Raw genomic sequence first — 15,844 nt, forward strand, 5'->3', positions numbered from 1 at the left:
GTGGAGGATGGGTTAAAAAGTGATTTGACATGAAATACTGTAGCTGTACATATCTGGTCTGCCATGGTTTTATAAAAAGATGTATACTTTTTATATATGGGTGTACTTAAAGTTCGGAAGTCATAACAATTTTGTTACAGTTGAAAAAAACTGTGCTGAAATATATGCAATGATGCCTGTATGTATGTATGTACTTTTTTTGCATGCTTTTTGTTTTCATAATTTTTTTGTATGGCACCTAGAGTACTGAAAACGTTCCCCACCCCTGGTTGTGTGCGTGAGGGAGCATTTGTGTGCATGTGTGTGCGCGAGTGCACACTGCATTCAGGCAGGAAAAATATGCAGTGTGTTTGCAAGTCAAAGCAGGGTACTGAAAGGAGCTTGTGTCTCCTCCTGGCTCACTGTATTTTGTTGTTTAAATTTGGATTGTTCTACGATGAAATTATTCAAATTCACAAAGAGCAAAAATAGTTGTAATGGCAAAGCTCAATATTGTGGAGTACAGATTTACTTTTTTTTTTTTTTTTTTAAACCAAAATACATTTTAAGTATCAATACAACAAATGGAAGCTTATGTTCATTCCTTCATTAAATTGAGGTGGATATAACTCATCACAGTCTTGGTATGTTGACGGCGTTTTTTTTTCTCAGAAAGAAATGTGGCAAAGAGCCAAACATACAATTGCTTGATGGCGGCCTAATCAGGTCGAGTGAGCTTACAAGCTTGGTGACATCACACAAAACGCAACGGTTTCATTAAAGAGGAAGGAAGTCCAACCCAATTTATCTGTAATAGATTCTGTGCAGGGGAGGCACGTTGGCACACTTGTTAGCACGTCCGCCTCAGAGGTAGCGAGTTCGATCCCACCTCCAGCCCTCCCTGTGTGGAGTTTGCATGGCCACCCCGTGCCTGCGTGGGTTTCTCCGGGTACTCCAGTTTCCTCCCACATCCCCAAAACATGCTTCGTAGGCCGATTGAGCACTCCAAATTGCCCGGAGGTGTGAGTGTGAGTGCAAATGATTGTTCGTCTCTTTGAGCCCTGCGATTGGCTGGCAATCCACCTTCTGCCTGATGACTGCTGGGGATACCACGCAACCTCTGTGGGGACAACCGGTTTGGATAATGTATGTTCTGTGCAGCCCATCTAGTCAAAACACAGTGTTCTGATTATTGTTTCTTCTGTGGAATATGAATTAAACAGGCAAAATCCACCTGTTTTTATCAGTCACAACTCACCAGTTATCTGACGCTGAGCTGTGATTGGTTGTGGCCTTAGACCTGACAACTGTGATGTTATTTTCAATCGACACCAAGTGGCAAAATGGCTGCCCCGTGAGATGGATAAAAACAAATGGATTTAGCTGCTTAACTCATATTCCACAAATTAATCAGAAGGCAATGTTAAGACTTGTGGGGGCGACACACAACTTATTGTAAAGACATTTTTGGGGTCGACTTCCCCTTTAATGGCACATGCATCCTGTAATGTCGAGTGGAACTTTGTGGGCCTTTGAGGTATCCCTGAACTTGATTCTAACTAATTCTATTGTCTCGTGAAATCTTATGCACCCTAAAAAAGTACAAGTGACTTATTAAACATCCTGAATATTTACATCAGATAAGAAACTCATTTGCATCCTCCCACTTCCCCCATTTAATCAGTTATACAGTTCGCCCTGATTCCAGCCTTGTAGTTGTGTCATGAATATTCATTGATGTAAACAAGAGTGTTATGAATAATGCATCAGTGTTGGTAATAAATTCAGAACATGCCTTCCTGAAGGTACAGAGAAAGCTCCAGTCGCACAAGCTTCTCTGCCACAGAGGACAAAATTGTAATGAATCACAGTTGTGTGCTTGTGCACTGAACAGATAACGCCTTGTTATGCTTATCTGAGACTCATTTATGTGCCAATAAGACAAGGTAGTGCTTCACACTACCAGTTAAATGCAACATATTTTGAATTTCAGATAAGTGATTTGGAAATTAGGCCATTTTTTGAATAGGCAGTAACCAGAACGTATGGACTACTAATTCTGAATTACCTTTTTAATGGTCGTCATCAAATTATTCCTCCTTGCCCATCACTCGTACCTTGCTGGGTTTCTTCTGCCAGTTTGGATTTTTCAAGAAATGTTTATGTTCAGAATACTTTACATTGTTTGATCTGTAATACAGGTGAATCATATTCTATCCCAGCTGACTTTGAGCAAGAGGTGGCATGACTTGTCATCAGTCACAAATGACCATGAACATTCACACTTATGTCCAATTTAGTCTCGAGTTAAGCCAAGAAACATATTTGGGGATTGTGGGCGAAAACTGGAACACCCAGGGAAAACCCACACAAGAATGATAAGAACATGCAAACTCCATACTGGAAGACCACGGTCCAGATTTTAATGCTTGACTGCTTGAAGCTTAAAAGTTGCCGATTTATATTATTCAGCATGTTTCGCAGTCAGCTCACTGCTCAGACAGACACGTTATCTTGACGTAGTCCTCGTGAATGATGAAAATTGTAGGTGCTTGGGGAGAATGTGGATGTGCTAATTAGGTTTGGTCTCTGTTTCGTGTTGAATCTCTCCACTCACATTAACCGCTGACAGCCTTTGTCGTATAACTGTGCTAATGAGAGAGCCATTTAAAATTCTCTGTGCAGGGTAATTGTCTCGTGCATTGTTCTTCAGCAGTCTTCTTCTTTCTCACATTGACCAGTCAAATAACTGTGTACATTGAGCTTTTTTTTAATATATATATATATATATATATATATATATATATATATATATATATATATATATATATATATATATATATATATATATATATATATCTTGTCACTTGTCACATGATGTGAACATCACACTTTATAAACAAAAGACTACATTATAACGAAATAAATATGTTCCTTGGAAGTTGTTTGGTTTAAAAGAAAAACGGTAACCAAAGATGCTGGGAACGGTCTTGTGTGATGTACTATTTCCTCAATCTGGTCGGTGGCATTAATGCATTACACAACTGCAGAGAATGCCAATGGACCTTTCCCAAATTAATATTATGATAAAAGTTTTTCCTGTATTTTTAGAAAAACTTCCCCCCAAAATATTGAAAGGTTTGGTAGCATGAGTGACAAACTCTGGCCTGGGGGCCAAATTTGGCACATAGTGTAATTATACACTGCTCAAAAAAATTAAAGGAACACTTGGAAAACACATCAGATTTCAATGGTGAAAAAAAAAGTTGGATATCTATACTGATATGGACAGTTTAATGTCTCAGGAACAAAAGGATGCCACATCTTTTGATGGAAATAAGTTTTCAGCCTACAGAGGGCTCAGTATATAGACACCCCAAAAATCAAAGTGAAAAAATGATGTGGCAGGCTCGTCCATTTTGCCTAAATTCAATTTCTGCAATTCAAACTCTTTTCAATATCTTGTGTAGCCCCCACATGCTTGTATGCATGCTTGACAACGTCGCGGCATGCTCCTAATGAGACGACGGATGGTGTCTTGTGGGATGTCCTCCCAGATCTGTCTAAGGGCCTTAGTGAGTTCCTGCAAAGTCTAACGAGCAACTTGGCGGCGTCTGACGGACCGAAACATTATGTCCCAAAGGTGTTCTATCGGGTTTAGATCAGGTGATCGTGAGGGCCATTCAATTGTGTCAATTCCTTCATCCTCCAGATACTGTCTGCATACTCTTGCCACATGAGGCTGGGAATGTTGTGGATCAGGAGGTGATCACTTTTCATGTGCACCTGCAGTTTGCACAGTATTAATGTTCGCTTCAAAAAGGAGATTGCGCTAATGCCATATTAGCGCAAACACTGCCACAAAGTGGATTGCAGTCTGCTCCTGGTATCCCCCCTCCCCCCTTGGGTGCAATAAGACACACAATATAAATGATGGTAAATTAAAATATCTTAACCCATACAGCTTTCACATTACGCTCATCAAACTAAAGTACTTTTGCCATGATATTTTTCAAATATGAAATGTGTACGTTGGATCAGTAAAGTTTGGCAAACACTGACTAACCTGTAAATAAAGTGAATTATTATCTAAGGAAATACCAACATATGATTTTAAAATTGATCTTAAGTTAATTATATTGGACTTACTTATTGTTTGACAAGGACGCCAAAGCATCTTGTAACACGCGTGCACTTCACCCAATTGTATTAACACACTGGCAAAAGTAAATTCAAAACGCCTTTAAAAATGAAAGACAAACGAAATGTAAAAGCTAATCTAAATATGCTAATCCCCCTCACAAGCATTTCATAAACACCGACAGCAATCGCAATCTTCCTGCCACCCACTTGCTGTGGAATGCTTGAGCCACAGGGGGTCCTATAAGTAATGACATGCTTGTGTTGTATTAATGTGGAATTATTTCTTTCCGATTGACTGCGTACCATCACATCCCTGCAGCCATCCTCATAACACCGCCTATCCCGGGGGTCCGTGAATTCTATGGATTCTCAGTAGCCCCCCTTCCATTAATACAGTCTGCCAATAGTCCCTTACACTACTGTCTGGGATAGCTCCAGCCTTTACCTGCTAACTTAATTAATTTTTAGCTATGCGCTCCCCTTCCCTCTGCAGCTCCCCACTGTCCTTCTTATTCCCATTTTTTTCCCCTATCGTCCTCCAGAAGACATCCAATTAATATGCTAATGAACTGATAAATATTTATAGGGACCTTTAAATTATGCAGAAAGCTTTCATTTCGTCCCGGTGCGAAATGCGTCACTCGCAGGACTTCAAAGTCTTGCATTGCTAACGAGGCGGCGGAAGATTTGCATACGGCTTTAATCAGCTGAATACTGATTATGCATCATTATAGAGAGTTGGAAGAGGCGGCTGCAGCAAGGTGGAGTGTGCCAGCTGCACTTGTCACAGCAAGAAAGGAGAAACATTTTTTTCCCCACAAGTACCCTGGAAGTTCCAACGTCGAACATATATTTGTTTTAAATTCAAAAAATGTTTCCATACACGAGCTATTAAATATCAGAGCCATAATCAACGCTGTTCTCATGATAACACATTGAATTCCACAGGTATACTGGCATGTAATACTTGTATAGTTGTTTTACTTTTATTTTAAGGCAATTTTTATATTCTATTAGTGTTTTCACTATGCCAAAACCTGGACTTTGGTACACCTGAACCTAGATTTTTTACACTGAATTTGGGGTCCAGAATTTGGGAGTCACGTTAACCCCGAAAGCGCGCTACATTTTCTTCTGAAAAAATTGGGGCCATGACCAATCCACATTCAACAGAAATTCACGTAGAATCAAGGTTTAGGTATATTATATCTGCATAAAGTACCTCAATAACGGGTACTGAAATGGTACCTCAACCAAAATCTAAAAATCAGCAAAAGTTAAAAAAAATAACACTTATAAATAATTCAAATATTAGGTTATGTCTAATCAGTAAATAACATTTTAATCATAAACTCTTGTTCACATTACAACTATTGGAAACAAAAATAATGCCTAACCTATTAGTGCGTCTACTGTCATGAAGTGTTGAGCAGGTGATCATTTTTATGGCCAGGGATGCAGCCCCAAAGATTTAGCCCATTCTGGTGCGAAAATAAACCTTATTTAATTTCAAGAATGAGATAAATGCCATATACGTAAATATGGTTATATAATCAATCATATTGTAGAATGTATACTTGTGTGTTTGCGTGGAACTGTTTGTGAGGTGCATATGGGCAAAAAAAAACCTGAAACTGAGCTGCAGTGTAAACGTAGACCCAAGAAATAATTATCATTACATACCAGTGGCTCTGCTGTGCTTTTTCTAATAATTTCAGAAGTTGTGGGGTCTTCTGAACGCCTTGTGTTTTAAACTCCTGTTTGTTCTTTTTAATTCACTTAAATTATGACTGCTGTACCCTGGAATACATGTGGGAAAGGGAAGTGTTTTTGGTGACGTAACAGCTAACAACGCCTTGTGGCATTATTTGTCATCATCACACATTTTATTCTAAAGAATTGAAGTTGTTCATGAAGTCACTGTAAAACAGATTACTGTATTTTCCGCACCATAAGGAGCACTTAAAAGCCTTTAATTTTCTAAAAAAAAAATGAAGGTGCACCTTTTAATAAGGTGCGTCTTTTGTTTGGACCAAATTCCAAAATCTGAAAAGTTGTTTTGTGTGGCTTCCGTATTGTACAGACATAATATCCGAACCAATCAGAGGACATTACGTTTTACGTAGATGGGGGAAAATTACCCTGATCTACGTAAAACGCAATGTCTTCTGATTGGTTCATCAGGTCTTCATATTACGCTTGTACACCACCCAAAACAGCTTTACAGATTTTGGAATTTGGTCCACACAAAAGGCGCACCTTATTAAAAAGGCGCACTTTTGTTTTTGGAAAATTAAAGGCTTTTAAGTCTACTTTATGGTGCGGAAAATACGGTACTGTGACGAGGCTTAAGCTTGTTCAGTCCTAGTTTACTTAAAAAGCACCAAAGCTATCACCTCTAGTAGTAGGCGTCCGCTGACCGGCTGGCTTGACGTCATGCGTACTTGTTCCTATGTTCTTATCTTCCAAGCTCTTCCACCATTACTGTACAGTTATCACAGTAATTTCTACTTTAAAGCAACCCACAACTTGGCTACATTTTTAATATTGCTGGACATTTCTCCAACAGCAACAAATGCATATGTGGTGAACATAGAAGTACACAAACATTGGTTCCTGATTTGGCAAATATAATTTCTAAATTTTTATAGTTTTAAGGCAGAAATGTTTGTTGCCAGCCCTAATTCAATGGTTATCATCACTCCCATATTTACTCGTCGCGATCGCTTCTGCCCTTCATGCGGTGGTATAATAAGAAAAGCCACAGATTTTTTTGGGTGTGTGACGTGGGAACTATAGCAACTGATCGAGAGAGAATGAGAGCAAGAGAGAGAGAAGAGAGAGAGAGCAAGAGAGAGAGAGCAAGAGAGAGTGCGAGAGCAGAGCCAAGAGAAAAGAAGATAGAGGGAAGGGAGGTCTGTTTGCTTAAACCCTGTTAATGTTGTCCGTGCGCGTATCCCAGTGTTACTCAGTGAAGCGCTACTGCTACTATTGCGGGCCACTGAAGAGCGAGAGGGGAAGGGTCAGTGGGAGGAGCATCGCGCTGGACGAAGTCGGTGGCGAAGGGGTTAACCCAACAGGGGTCCTTTTTTTTCCTCGATAGTCTCTGCAACCATGCTTGAAACTACAGGTGGAGCTTACATTGGTGAGTTCTTAGACACTTAAAATTGGCACGCTAATTTATTTTTTATTCCAAATAGTCCTTTTGTGGTTTTGGGCTGCATTGCTAGTATGGGCAAGCCGAGACAAAATACTTTCAGGTGACTAGAATTGGATATTAAATAATAAAATAATTGCTATTATGTTTGAAGTTGAACATGGTGTCTCCTGTCTGTTTCTTGCAGATGTTATAGTGAATAATCAGACGGAAACTACTAAATGTACAATGGAAAGTGGTGACAGGAACACTGGTAAGTGACTTCTCCATCATTCCTTTCCTTTGCTCCTTGACTTTCAACAAGCCTGATTTATTAGTTGGACCAAAGCGATGATGAAATGTTACACTAACTTTGCGTGGTGCCAATGAAACAAATTTATGTCATTCATTTACTCATACGTGCATATTCATTGCGTGCTGATACTTAAGTCTGACAGCGGATGTCTGCAGCCACGCAGCGACTCATTGTGGATTTTCATTCTCATGTTTGTACTTTGTTGTTAAAGCAAATGCATACGTGAACTCACCAGATGTGTGATTGACTGCGTTTGCAGGGATCCCAATCAATGGATTGGATTTTCAGAGGCCGAGCGTGCCAACCACAAGTGCAATCACCAATGCGCACGCACAAGCCCTCCTCCAACAGGTAATGGTCACACAGGCTTCATTCTGAAAATTTGAGTCAAAGTTTTTAGTTCAACTAATTCTTATTTCTTTACCACTTGAAAAAAAAAACTGTTGTACCGAACAAAATGAAACAAACACAAAACAATAATATAAATAATATTTTACATTTATTAAATAATAAAAATAATGAATTACCGTAATTTTCGGACTATAAGTCGCTCCGGAGTATAAGTCGCGCCAGCCATAAAATGCAAAATAAAGTGAAAAAAAACCCCACATAAGTCGCACCGGAGTATAAGTCGCACTTTTGGGGCAAATTTATTTGTCAAAATCCAACACCAAAAACAGACATGAACCAGCAACAACAGGCTAAACGATACGGTATGCTGACGTGACATATACACAAACGAGGAGCTGAGAACTGGCCTGACGTAACATTCAGAGTTATTCAAGTAAGTATTACATAAATAACACGTTTATCAAACCATCTGTGTCGCTCCAATTCATTAAATCCATAGATCGTGCTTTATGTAAACAATGGCGCGTATGCCCCGCATATGCTCACGTCGGACCCGTTGTAAATTGCATTTCTAATTATTTCACAGACCCATATAACGATATTTAAAGTATTTTTCAAATAACTATCATATTACAACAATATTATCAAACCATCTTTGTCACTCCAAATAGCTAAATCCATCAATCAAATTCCTCGTTCTTTATGTCAACAACGCCGCGCGTGCGTTGCAGAGATCGAGTATATAACTATATTGTAGCGTTAACAAAGTACCAGGAAAGACGTGGGTTTAGTAAACGGCTCTTTATTTAACAAAACAAGAGTTCAACGAGCCAACAACTACTGAACTTCCATTCACGGAGGTGGAAGAGAGTTCCATAGAATAGGAGCGGGCGTGCGTAAAAGCCATGTCCGAGCCCCAGCCACCGTCCCCAGACAGCCACCCGGCCGAGCGCCGGCCCCCGACTTCAATCCACGGAGGTGAAAGAGAGCTCCCGTCGAGAAGGACCGGGCGTGCGTAAAAGCCATAATAGTTTTTCAAACCTTCTGTGTCACTCCAAATCATAAAATCCTTCAAACTCTTCGTCCTCCGTGTCACTTACAAACAAAGCCGCTAATGATGCCGGTAGTACGTGGGGCCCTTCGTCATCTTCGTCATCCCGTGATCGAATTCTTTGCCCTTTATGTAAACAACCGCCGCGCGGCACGGCTGACGTCACTTGCAGTTCAAATGACAGTAATCCCTTGCTACATCGCGGTTCGTTTATCGCAGGTTCACTACATTGCAGATTTTTGAATTTTGAAAATTTGTGAAAAAAATCACATAAGCCGCTCCCGAGTATAAGTCGCCCCCCCACCCAAACTATGATGACAAAAACCGTGACTTATAGTCCGAAAATTACGGTATTATGATACTCTTTTCCAATTGAAGTTTACAAAAAGATTTCCCGTCACATTGCCCTATTGTATTTAGGGGTTTCAAAGTTTTTTAACATCTGTTAGCTTGTCAGTTGGTGATTGCCATTGGTTCAACCCAAATCAAATATTCTAGAGCTTTTTTTTTTTTTTAACCAAGCGTAATACATACACTGCAAAATTCTTGAATCCAGCAATAGTTATGAAAATACAGTTGGACACACTTAAAACTAATCTCATACTAACTCACCTTTATACTTGGCATGAACATCTCTGTCCAAATTATGCAATTGTTATTAGTAGTAGTAGAGTGTCCGCCCTGAGACTAGAAGGTTGTGGGTTCAAACCCCGGCCAGGTCATACCAAAGACTATCAAAATGGAACCCATTGCCTCCCTGCTTGGCACTCAGCATTAAGGGTTGGAATTCACCAAGTGATTCCCGCTGCTGCTCACTGCTCCCCTCTCCCCCAGGGGATGGATCAAAATCACATGGGGATGGGTTAAATGCAGAGGACAAATTTCACCACACCCAGATGTGTGTGTGACGATGATCATTGGGACTTTAACTTAACTCAGATTTTTAGCGTCTATCCAAATAGCATTCAACAATTGTCAAGTCATCAACTCTTCATGACTTAATTTGAATGTTTTTAAACAAACCTCCCAAGGATAACAGTGTTTTGTTAAAAAATAAAATGTTGTTTATGTTAAGATGCACCATTCCATATGGTGCATAGCAGTGTTTCAAGACATTCTATATGTAGGTTGTTGAGAACTGAATAGTCATTTGTTGAATATTCAAGAGCTTCTGAACTCAAAGCTCCACACTGGCTTAAAAAAACCCCCCAAAACACCTCACCTATGTCACCCATTCTCCCAGCTAAGCTAGCTACTTTATCCATCCATTTTCTCTACCGCTTTGTCCCCACGGGTGTCATGGGCGTGCTGGACCTCATCCCAGCGGTCATCGGGCAGTAGGCGGGGGACACCCTGAACCAGTTGCCAGCCAATCGCAGGGCACACCGAGACAAACAACCATCCGCACTCACACCTAGGGGGAATTTGGAGTGCTCAATCAGCCTACCAAGCATGTTTTGGGGATGTGGAAGGAAACCGGAGTGCCCGGAGGAAACCCACGCGGGCTCGGGGAGAACATGCAAACTCCTCACAGGGAAGGTCCGAGGTGGAATCAAACCGACACCCTCCTAACTGTGAGGCGGACGTGCTAAGCAGTGCGCCGCCTAGCTACACTATATCTTATATAAATTTGTGACTGGCAGCAAAGAGCTGTGTGATGCACATCCTCTATAACAAGTTGCGCTTTCACTCAAGAGACACGAGAATGCTCATTGCTAAAGTAAAATGCAGTGTCTGAAAAGACCCAAAATAAATGCTTCCGTGTACAGTAGACATTTCACAGATGTTTGGTTGGAGCCATGTTGGGGAGAAGCTACGAATAGAAATTTTGTATTGGACTTAATACGCATCTAGACAGAAAATTAAGACGGCGGCAGCATTAGCAGTTTAGCACACACGCTAGCACCGGAGCATCTCAACATGATGTCAGCCAGGGTGACGGGTTTGACGCCAAAGAGTTAATATCAGCAATGTTATTTGGACTATTTCACACCATTGGGTTTTGAGATCTACATGATAATGGGTCTCAAAATTATTATTTAGTTTTGCGAATGGCCTATTTTTTTTGTTAAATATATTTCATTCAGTAATAGAGAAAACAGACATGTTTATTTGAAAATGCAAGATTTGAATATTATACTTTGTGTTACTTTAAAGTGGAAACATTTGCCTTTCCCTGTTTAAATAATGCAATCAGAAATACTCCCATTATGTTTTTTACATGTTTAAAATCACCAAAATTAAAATTTGATTTAAAATTAATTGCTGTCAGGAACAAAAGATTCAATTAATGCCATGATCAGAATTTTAGGCGATATTGTCGATAAGTCTGTTTGAAGCAGTTCAGTCTCGTCATAGATTCTAAAGTTTTTAATTGTGTGATGTTTTGTGTCATGCATGTAATGTTACTACTGCACATTATGATTAGTGCACTGAAACTCGATTTCAAGAAATCGCAAATTCTTTAGAAATCACAATATCTGTTAGAAAAATCACAATGCAATTGTTTTCTGAAAAAGTTTCGACCCTACATCAAACGTAATTTTTTTCTAGATACTCTGCTGCAATTTGATAGCCTCCTGAAGCCACTATGTGGATGTCAACTGCCTGTCACCATTATAGATCTTTGCTTGAAGATGTTGAACAGTTGTGAACAGGGTTGTTAAGGTTAGGGGAGGATGGGGGACACACAACAAGTTTTACTCCTTTAATGTCCATGACAGCCACTGACACAGAGGTATTCCTTGTCTGTCCTTGCATTTTCACTGATGAATGCCGTGCAATCCTGCGGAGTCTTGTTTTGAGCCAGAATTATGGCGAGAGCTTGTTCCTGAAGGCTTCCCTGAAGGTGTGACAATAACCTCTGTAAAGTACCGTATTTTCCGGACTATAAGGCACACCTAAAAAGTGCCTTATAGTCCGGTGCGCCTTAAATATGGATACATTTATGAATTTGTTGATCCATACTGGTTATCAAACTTTAGTCAGTTCCAATCATTTTTTAAGCCCTCGTTTGAAAAACGTGATTGTTTACACTTTGCTGAGGCTCATGGGAGTCTGCGAGCTGAGGCTCATGGGAGTTTGCGGGTGGCTAATGCTATAGCGATAGCTGCTATACGCACAATGCTATTTCATGTCAAAATAGACTGCTCTGTTAATGTTTCGAGTAAATTTACGGATCGATACGGAAGGAAAACAGATAAGCAATACCAAGGTGTTAGATTGAACTTTAGTCAGTTCTGATCATTTTTTAAGCCCTCGTTTGAGAAACGGGATTGTTTACACTTTGCTGAGGCTCATGGGAGTTTGCGGGTGGCTAATGCGATAGTGATAGCTGCTATACGCAGCCCATTTTTCATGTCAAAATCGGCTGCTCTGTTAATGTTTCGAGTAAATTTACAGATCGATATGGAAGGGAAACATAGGTAAGCAGTACCAAGGTGTTAGATCGAACTTTAGTCAGTTCTGATCATTTTATAGGATAGTTTGAGAAACGCGATTGTTTACAGAGGGCTTATTGGTTATTGGCTAGTGGATGCATATCACAACCCTAGTCAACCACAGTTTTTTGCAGTATAGCTTCTATTTTATGCGCCTTATATATGGACAAAGTTTTAAAATGGGCCGTTCATCGAAGGTGCGCCTTATAATCCGGTGCACCCTTTGGTCCGGAAAATACGGTATGTGGAGTTTTTGACTGAAAAGAACAATTAAAAAGAATTAAGAACAGAACTTTGTGAAGTGGTCTGTAAGCATGACAATGACTTCTCTTACGCCAAAAGAAATTTTCTCTGCATCATGCATTACTTAAGGAGAAAAATGTGTGTGGCCCTCATCTTCCCCTGTCAATCAACGCACTTGGGAAGCATTTTGAAGCATCCTTAAGCGAAGTTCTGTGAGGCTAGTTGGCAGTACAGCAGAAGAAAGATCTATGAGGTTTGAAGGCAGTTCACATCCAAACAGTAGTCCTGGGAGGCTCCCGTATTTTCTGGACTATAAGGCACACCTAAAAACCAAAAATTTTCGCGGCGTTGTTGACATAAAGAACGAGGAATTTGATCGGTGGATTTAATGATTTGGAGTGACACAGATGGTTTGATAAACGTGTTATTTATGCAATACTTACTTGAATAACTCTGAATGTTAGGTCAGGCCCGTTCTCAGCTCCTCGTTTGTGTATATGTCACGTTAGCATATCGTATCGTTTAGCCTGTTGTTGCTGGTTCGTGTCTGTTTTTGGTGTTAGATTTTGACAAATAAATTTGCCCCAAAAGTGCGACTTATACTCCGGTGCGACTTATATATGTCTTTTTTTCCACTTTATTGTGGATTTTATGGCTAGTGCGACTTTTAGTCCCAAAATTACGGTATTATTGGGAAGTTTGTTTAAAAACATTCAAATAGTTGATGACTTGAAAATCATGATGTCGTTTGCATAGACTAAAAAAAATCTAAAAACATCACTATCATAATAATTTGCAGTGCAGTTTAGAAAGGAAGAATATTGATTGTTTGAAATGACAACAGTTTGAAATCACCCGATGTCATGGAAGGGACTGGGCTCCACTCGAGCATTTTCACTGTCATGGAAGAAGGAATTTAAGTTGAGTTTGAAGAGGTTTGCTCCTTGGCGCTCATGTACACACACGGGGAGAACGAGCTCATTTAAATGAGCTCCTTTGGTGTCGCCAGGCAACAAGGCAGATTAATCAAGCCTGTATGCTAATTAGCTCTTCTTACCGTTGCCCGGAAACAGATGGCAGGGAATATGCAAATCTGTGCAGGATTTACATGGGCCGCATAACAGCTATTTTAATTAGCAATTGCGGCGCCTCCCTTCCCTCGCCCTTCCCTTGTCTCAAAAGGCTGTGGCACATATTTAAGTGCTCGCTCTTGCACTTTTCTTTTGACTTGAAATACTCACCCTTGCACAGAGACTTCACTCTCTCACCAAGGGTGATCAGTTAGTACATGCCTTAAAGTTTGTGAACTGAATTATTTATGATCGCAAACATGGCTAACAGTGGCTATGTTTACATGGACACATTTGTTCGGATTAAAAACCTGATCGGAATAAAAATGCTTCATGTACACACCTCATTTGGAATATTCAGATCGGATCAAGCCCATTCCAATCAAGATTTTGTTCAGAATTAGAGAGGTAGTTTATGTCGATTGATAATCCGATTTGCCTGTACAAAAACGCTTATTCTGACATTTCGGAACAAACCCAAGTTAACCGCGCATTGCTAATCTGATCTGCGCGTATGAAAACACTTATTCTGACGTTTCAGAACAAACCAAAGTTAACCGCGCATATGCATGTGACGTCGGTATATGCGTTTCTGTTATTCCCAGAAGCTGCCGTCTCCCTCGGTTCATCATCGCAGGCAGAAGAATGCACAGCTGTCTTTGTGTCTTAAGGGAAAATACCACTAGCAAATGCAAAAGTGCGGTCTGAAGGATACAGTGCATCTCTGTTGGAAGTGTTAACTTGACGTAACATCGCAAAGTATGCAAAATAACGCTAACGTTTAAAGGAGAAATGGAGTGGAGTATTGTTGACCTCAAAGTCGCATCCGACTCCTATTATTTTTTATATATTTCGTCAATCTGCGCTTTTCAAAGTGATTAGTTCTGATCAAAAGTGTGACACATGCACACACAAGTCCTAATCGGATCAATATTTTTAGTGTCCAATAAAACAGTGCATTTGATCATAATTTTAATCAGAACTTTGAATGGATAGAGAACACAGCTAGTAAGATCATTGGTGCTTCACTCCCCTCCCTGAAGGACATTTACACCTCCCATCTCACCCGCAAGGCGACCTCGATTGTGTGTGATGTGAGTCATCCCGCTCACTCTTTGTTTGATCTTCTGCCCTTTGGGAAGAGGTACAAGAGCCTGCGCTCCCGCATCACCAGACCCACCAACAGCTTCATACTCCAAGCTGTCAGGATCCTGAACTCTCTCCCCCCTCCACCCTCGGCTGTATAACGTCCTGTACTTTTGCGCTATATTCTGGCTGTCTGCTGTATTTACGCTTGCTCCATTTTGCTCCTCTTGTCTATTTATTTATTTATTGTTTATTTATTTCAGTTATTTGCTTATTACTTATTCATCGCTCTTATCTATTGTTTTTACTCTTTGTGCTATTTGCTTGTATGTGTTGTGTGATGTGTCTAGTCACCGTGGGACGGTGGGAAACGTAATTTCGATCTCTTTGATGCACATGTGAAGAAACTGACAAATTAAGCAGACTTTGACTTTTGATTTAAGTGGCATCATGGACATTTGCACTTAAGTATGCATTAATTTCCATGCCATTTGCCTGCCTAATCTCATTTGTCTTGCCATGACAGGAAAAAACATCAACTTTGATACCCTTGTGAAAAGTTAAATGAGGGGATGAAAATGTTGTATACAGTCATCCCTTTCAATGGTATTCAGTAGATCAATACCTTCAAATCTATAGAAAGCAAATAATGCAGCTAATTTGGATGCTACATTTCCTTTAAAGCCCAAATATCACGGTAATAAATTCTACTGTTTTACGTTTTTCTCATTTACTAGTTGTGGTCTATATAAAGTGGAACAACGATGGTTTTGTCTGAATTCCTCGTTTTGATACCGTCACAGGTCCCTCTTTTCTACTAAGCCGTTTTGGTGCGGTCTCTTTAAATGCAAATGAGATACTTCACACCCCTCAGCCCGCAAGATGTGCGCCTCCCTTTCCGGTCCCCATTTGTATTTTTTTTTTACCCAAGGTAGCATTTATTTATTTATTCATTCATTCATTCATTCATTCATTCATTCATTTATTTATTTAGCTTTATTTAAACGAGGTAGCTTACTTGTGCCACAA

The 15,844-nt window shown here is 40.0% G+C and overlaps 1 protein-coding gene across 7 annotated transcripts in view; it reads left to right on the top strand.

Annotated features, from left to right (window-relative positions):
• Window positions 1-15,844, top strand: part of pou2f1b (POU class 2 homeobox 1b) — a 39,302-nt gene that overhangs the window by 2,978 nt on the left and 20,480 nt on the right. The window contains exons 1-3 of one of the 7 annotated variants that reach the window (XM_085920118.1): window positions 6,491-7,267; window positions 7,467-7,532; window positions 7,834-7,925. In XM_085920118.1, the coding sequence (XP_085776244.1) occupies window positions 7,237-7,267; window positions 7,467-7,532; window positions 7,834-7,925 (189 nt within the window). In that variant the 5' untranslated portion in view covers window positions 6,491-7,236. Of the gene's footprint in view, window positions 1-6,478; window positions 7,533-7,833; window positions 7,926-15,844 lie in introns of those variants that run through there. The other 6 variants (XM_085920120.1, XM_085920119.1, XM_085920115.1 and 3 more) reach the window with 6 other exon arrangements.

The sequence above is a fragment of the Syngnathus leptorhynchus genome, chromosome 9 (assembly GCF_054491065.1).
Source record: "Syngnathus leptorhynchus isolate UIUO chromosome 9, UIUO_Slep, whole genome shotgun sequence".
NCBI classification, from domain to species: Eukaryota; Metazoa; Chordata; class Actinopteri; order Syngnathiformes; family Syngnathidae; genus Syngnathus; species Syngnathus leptorhynchus.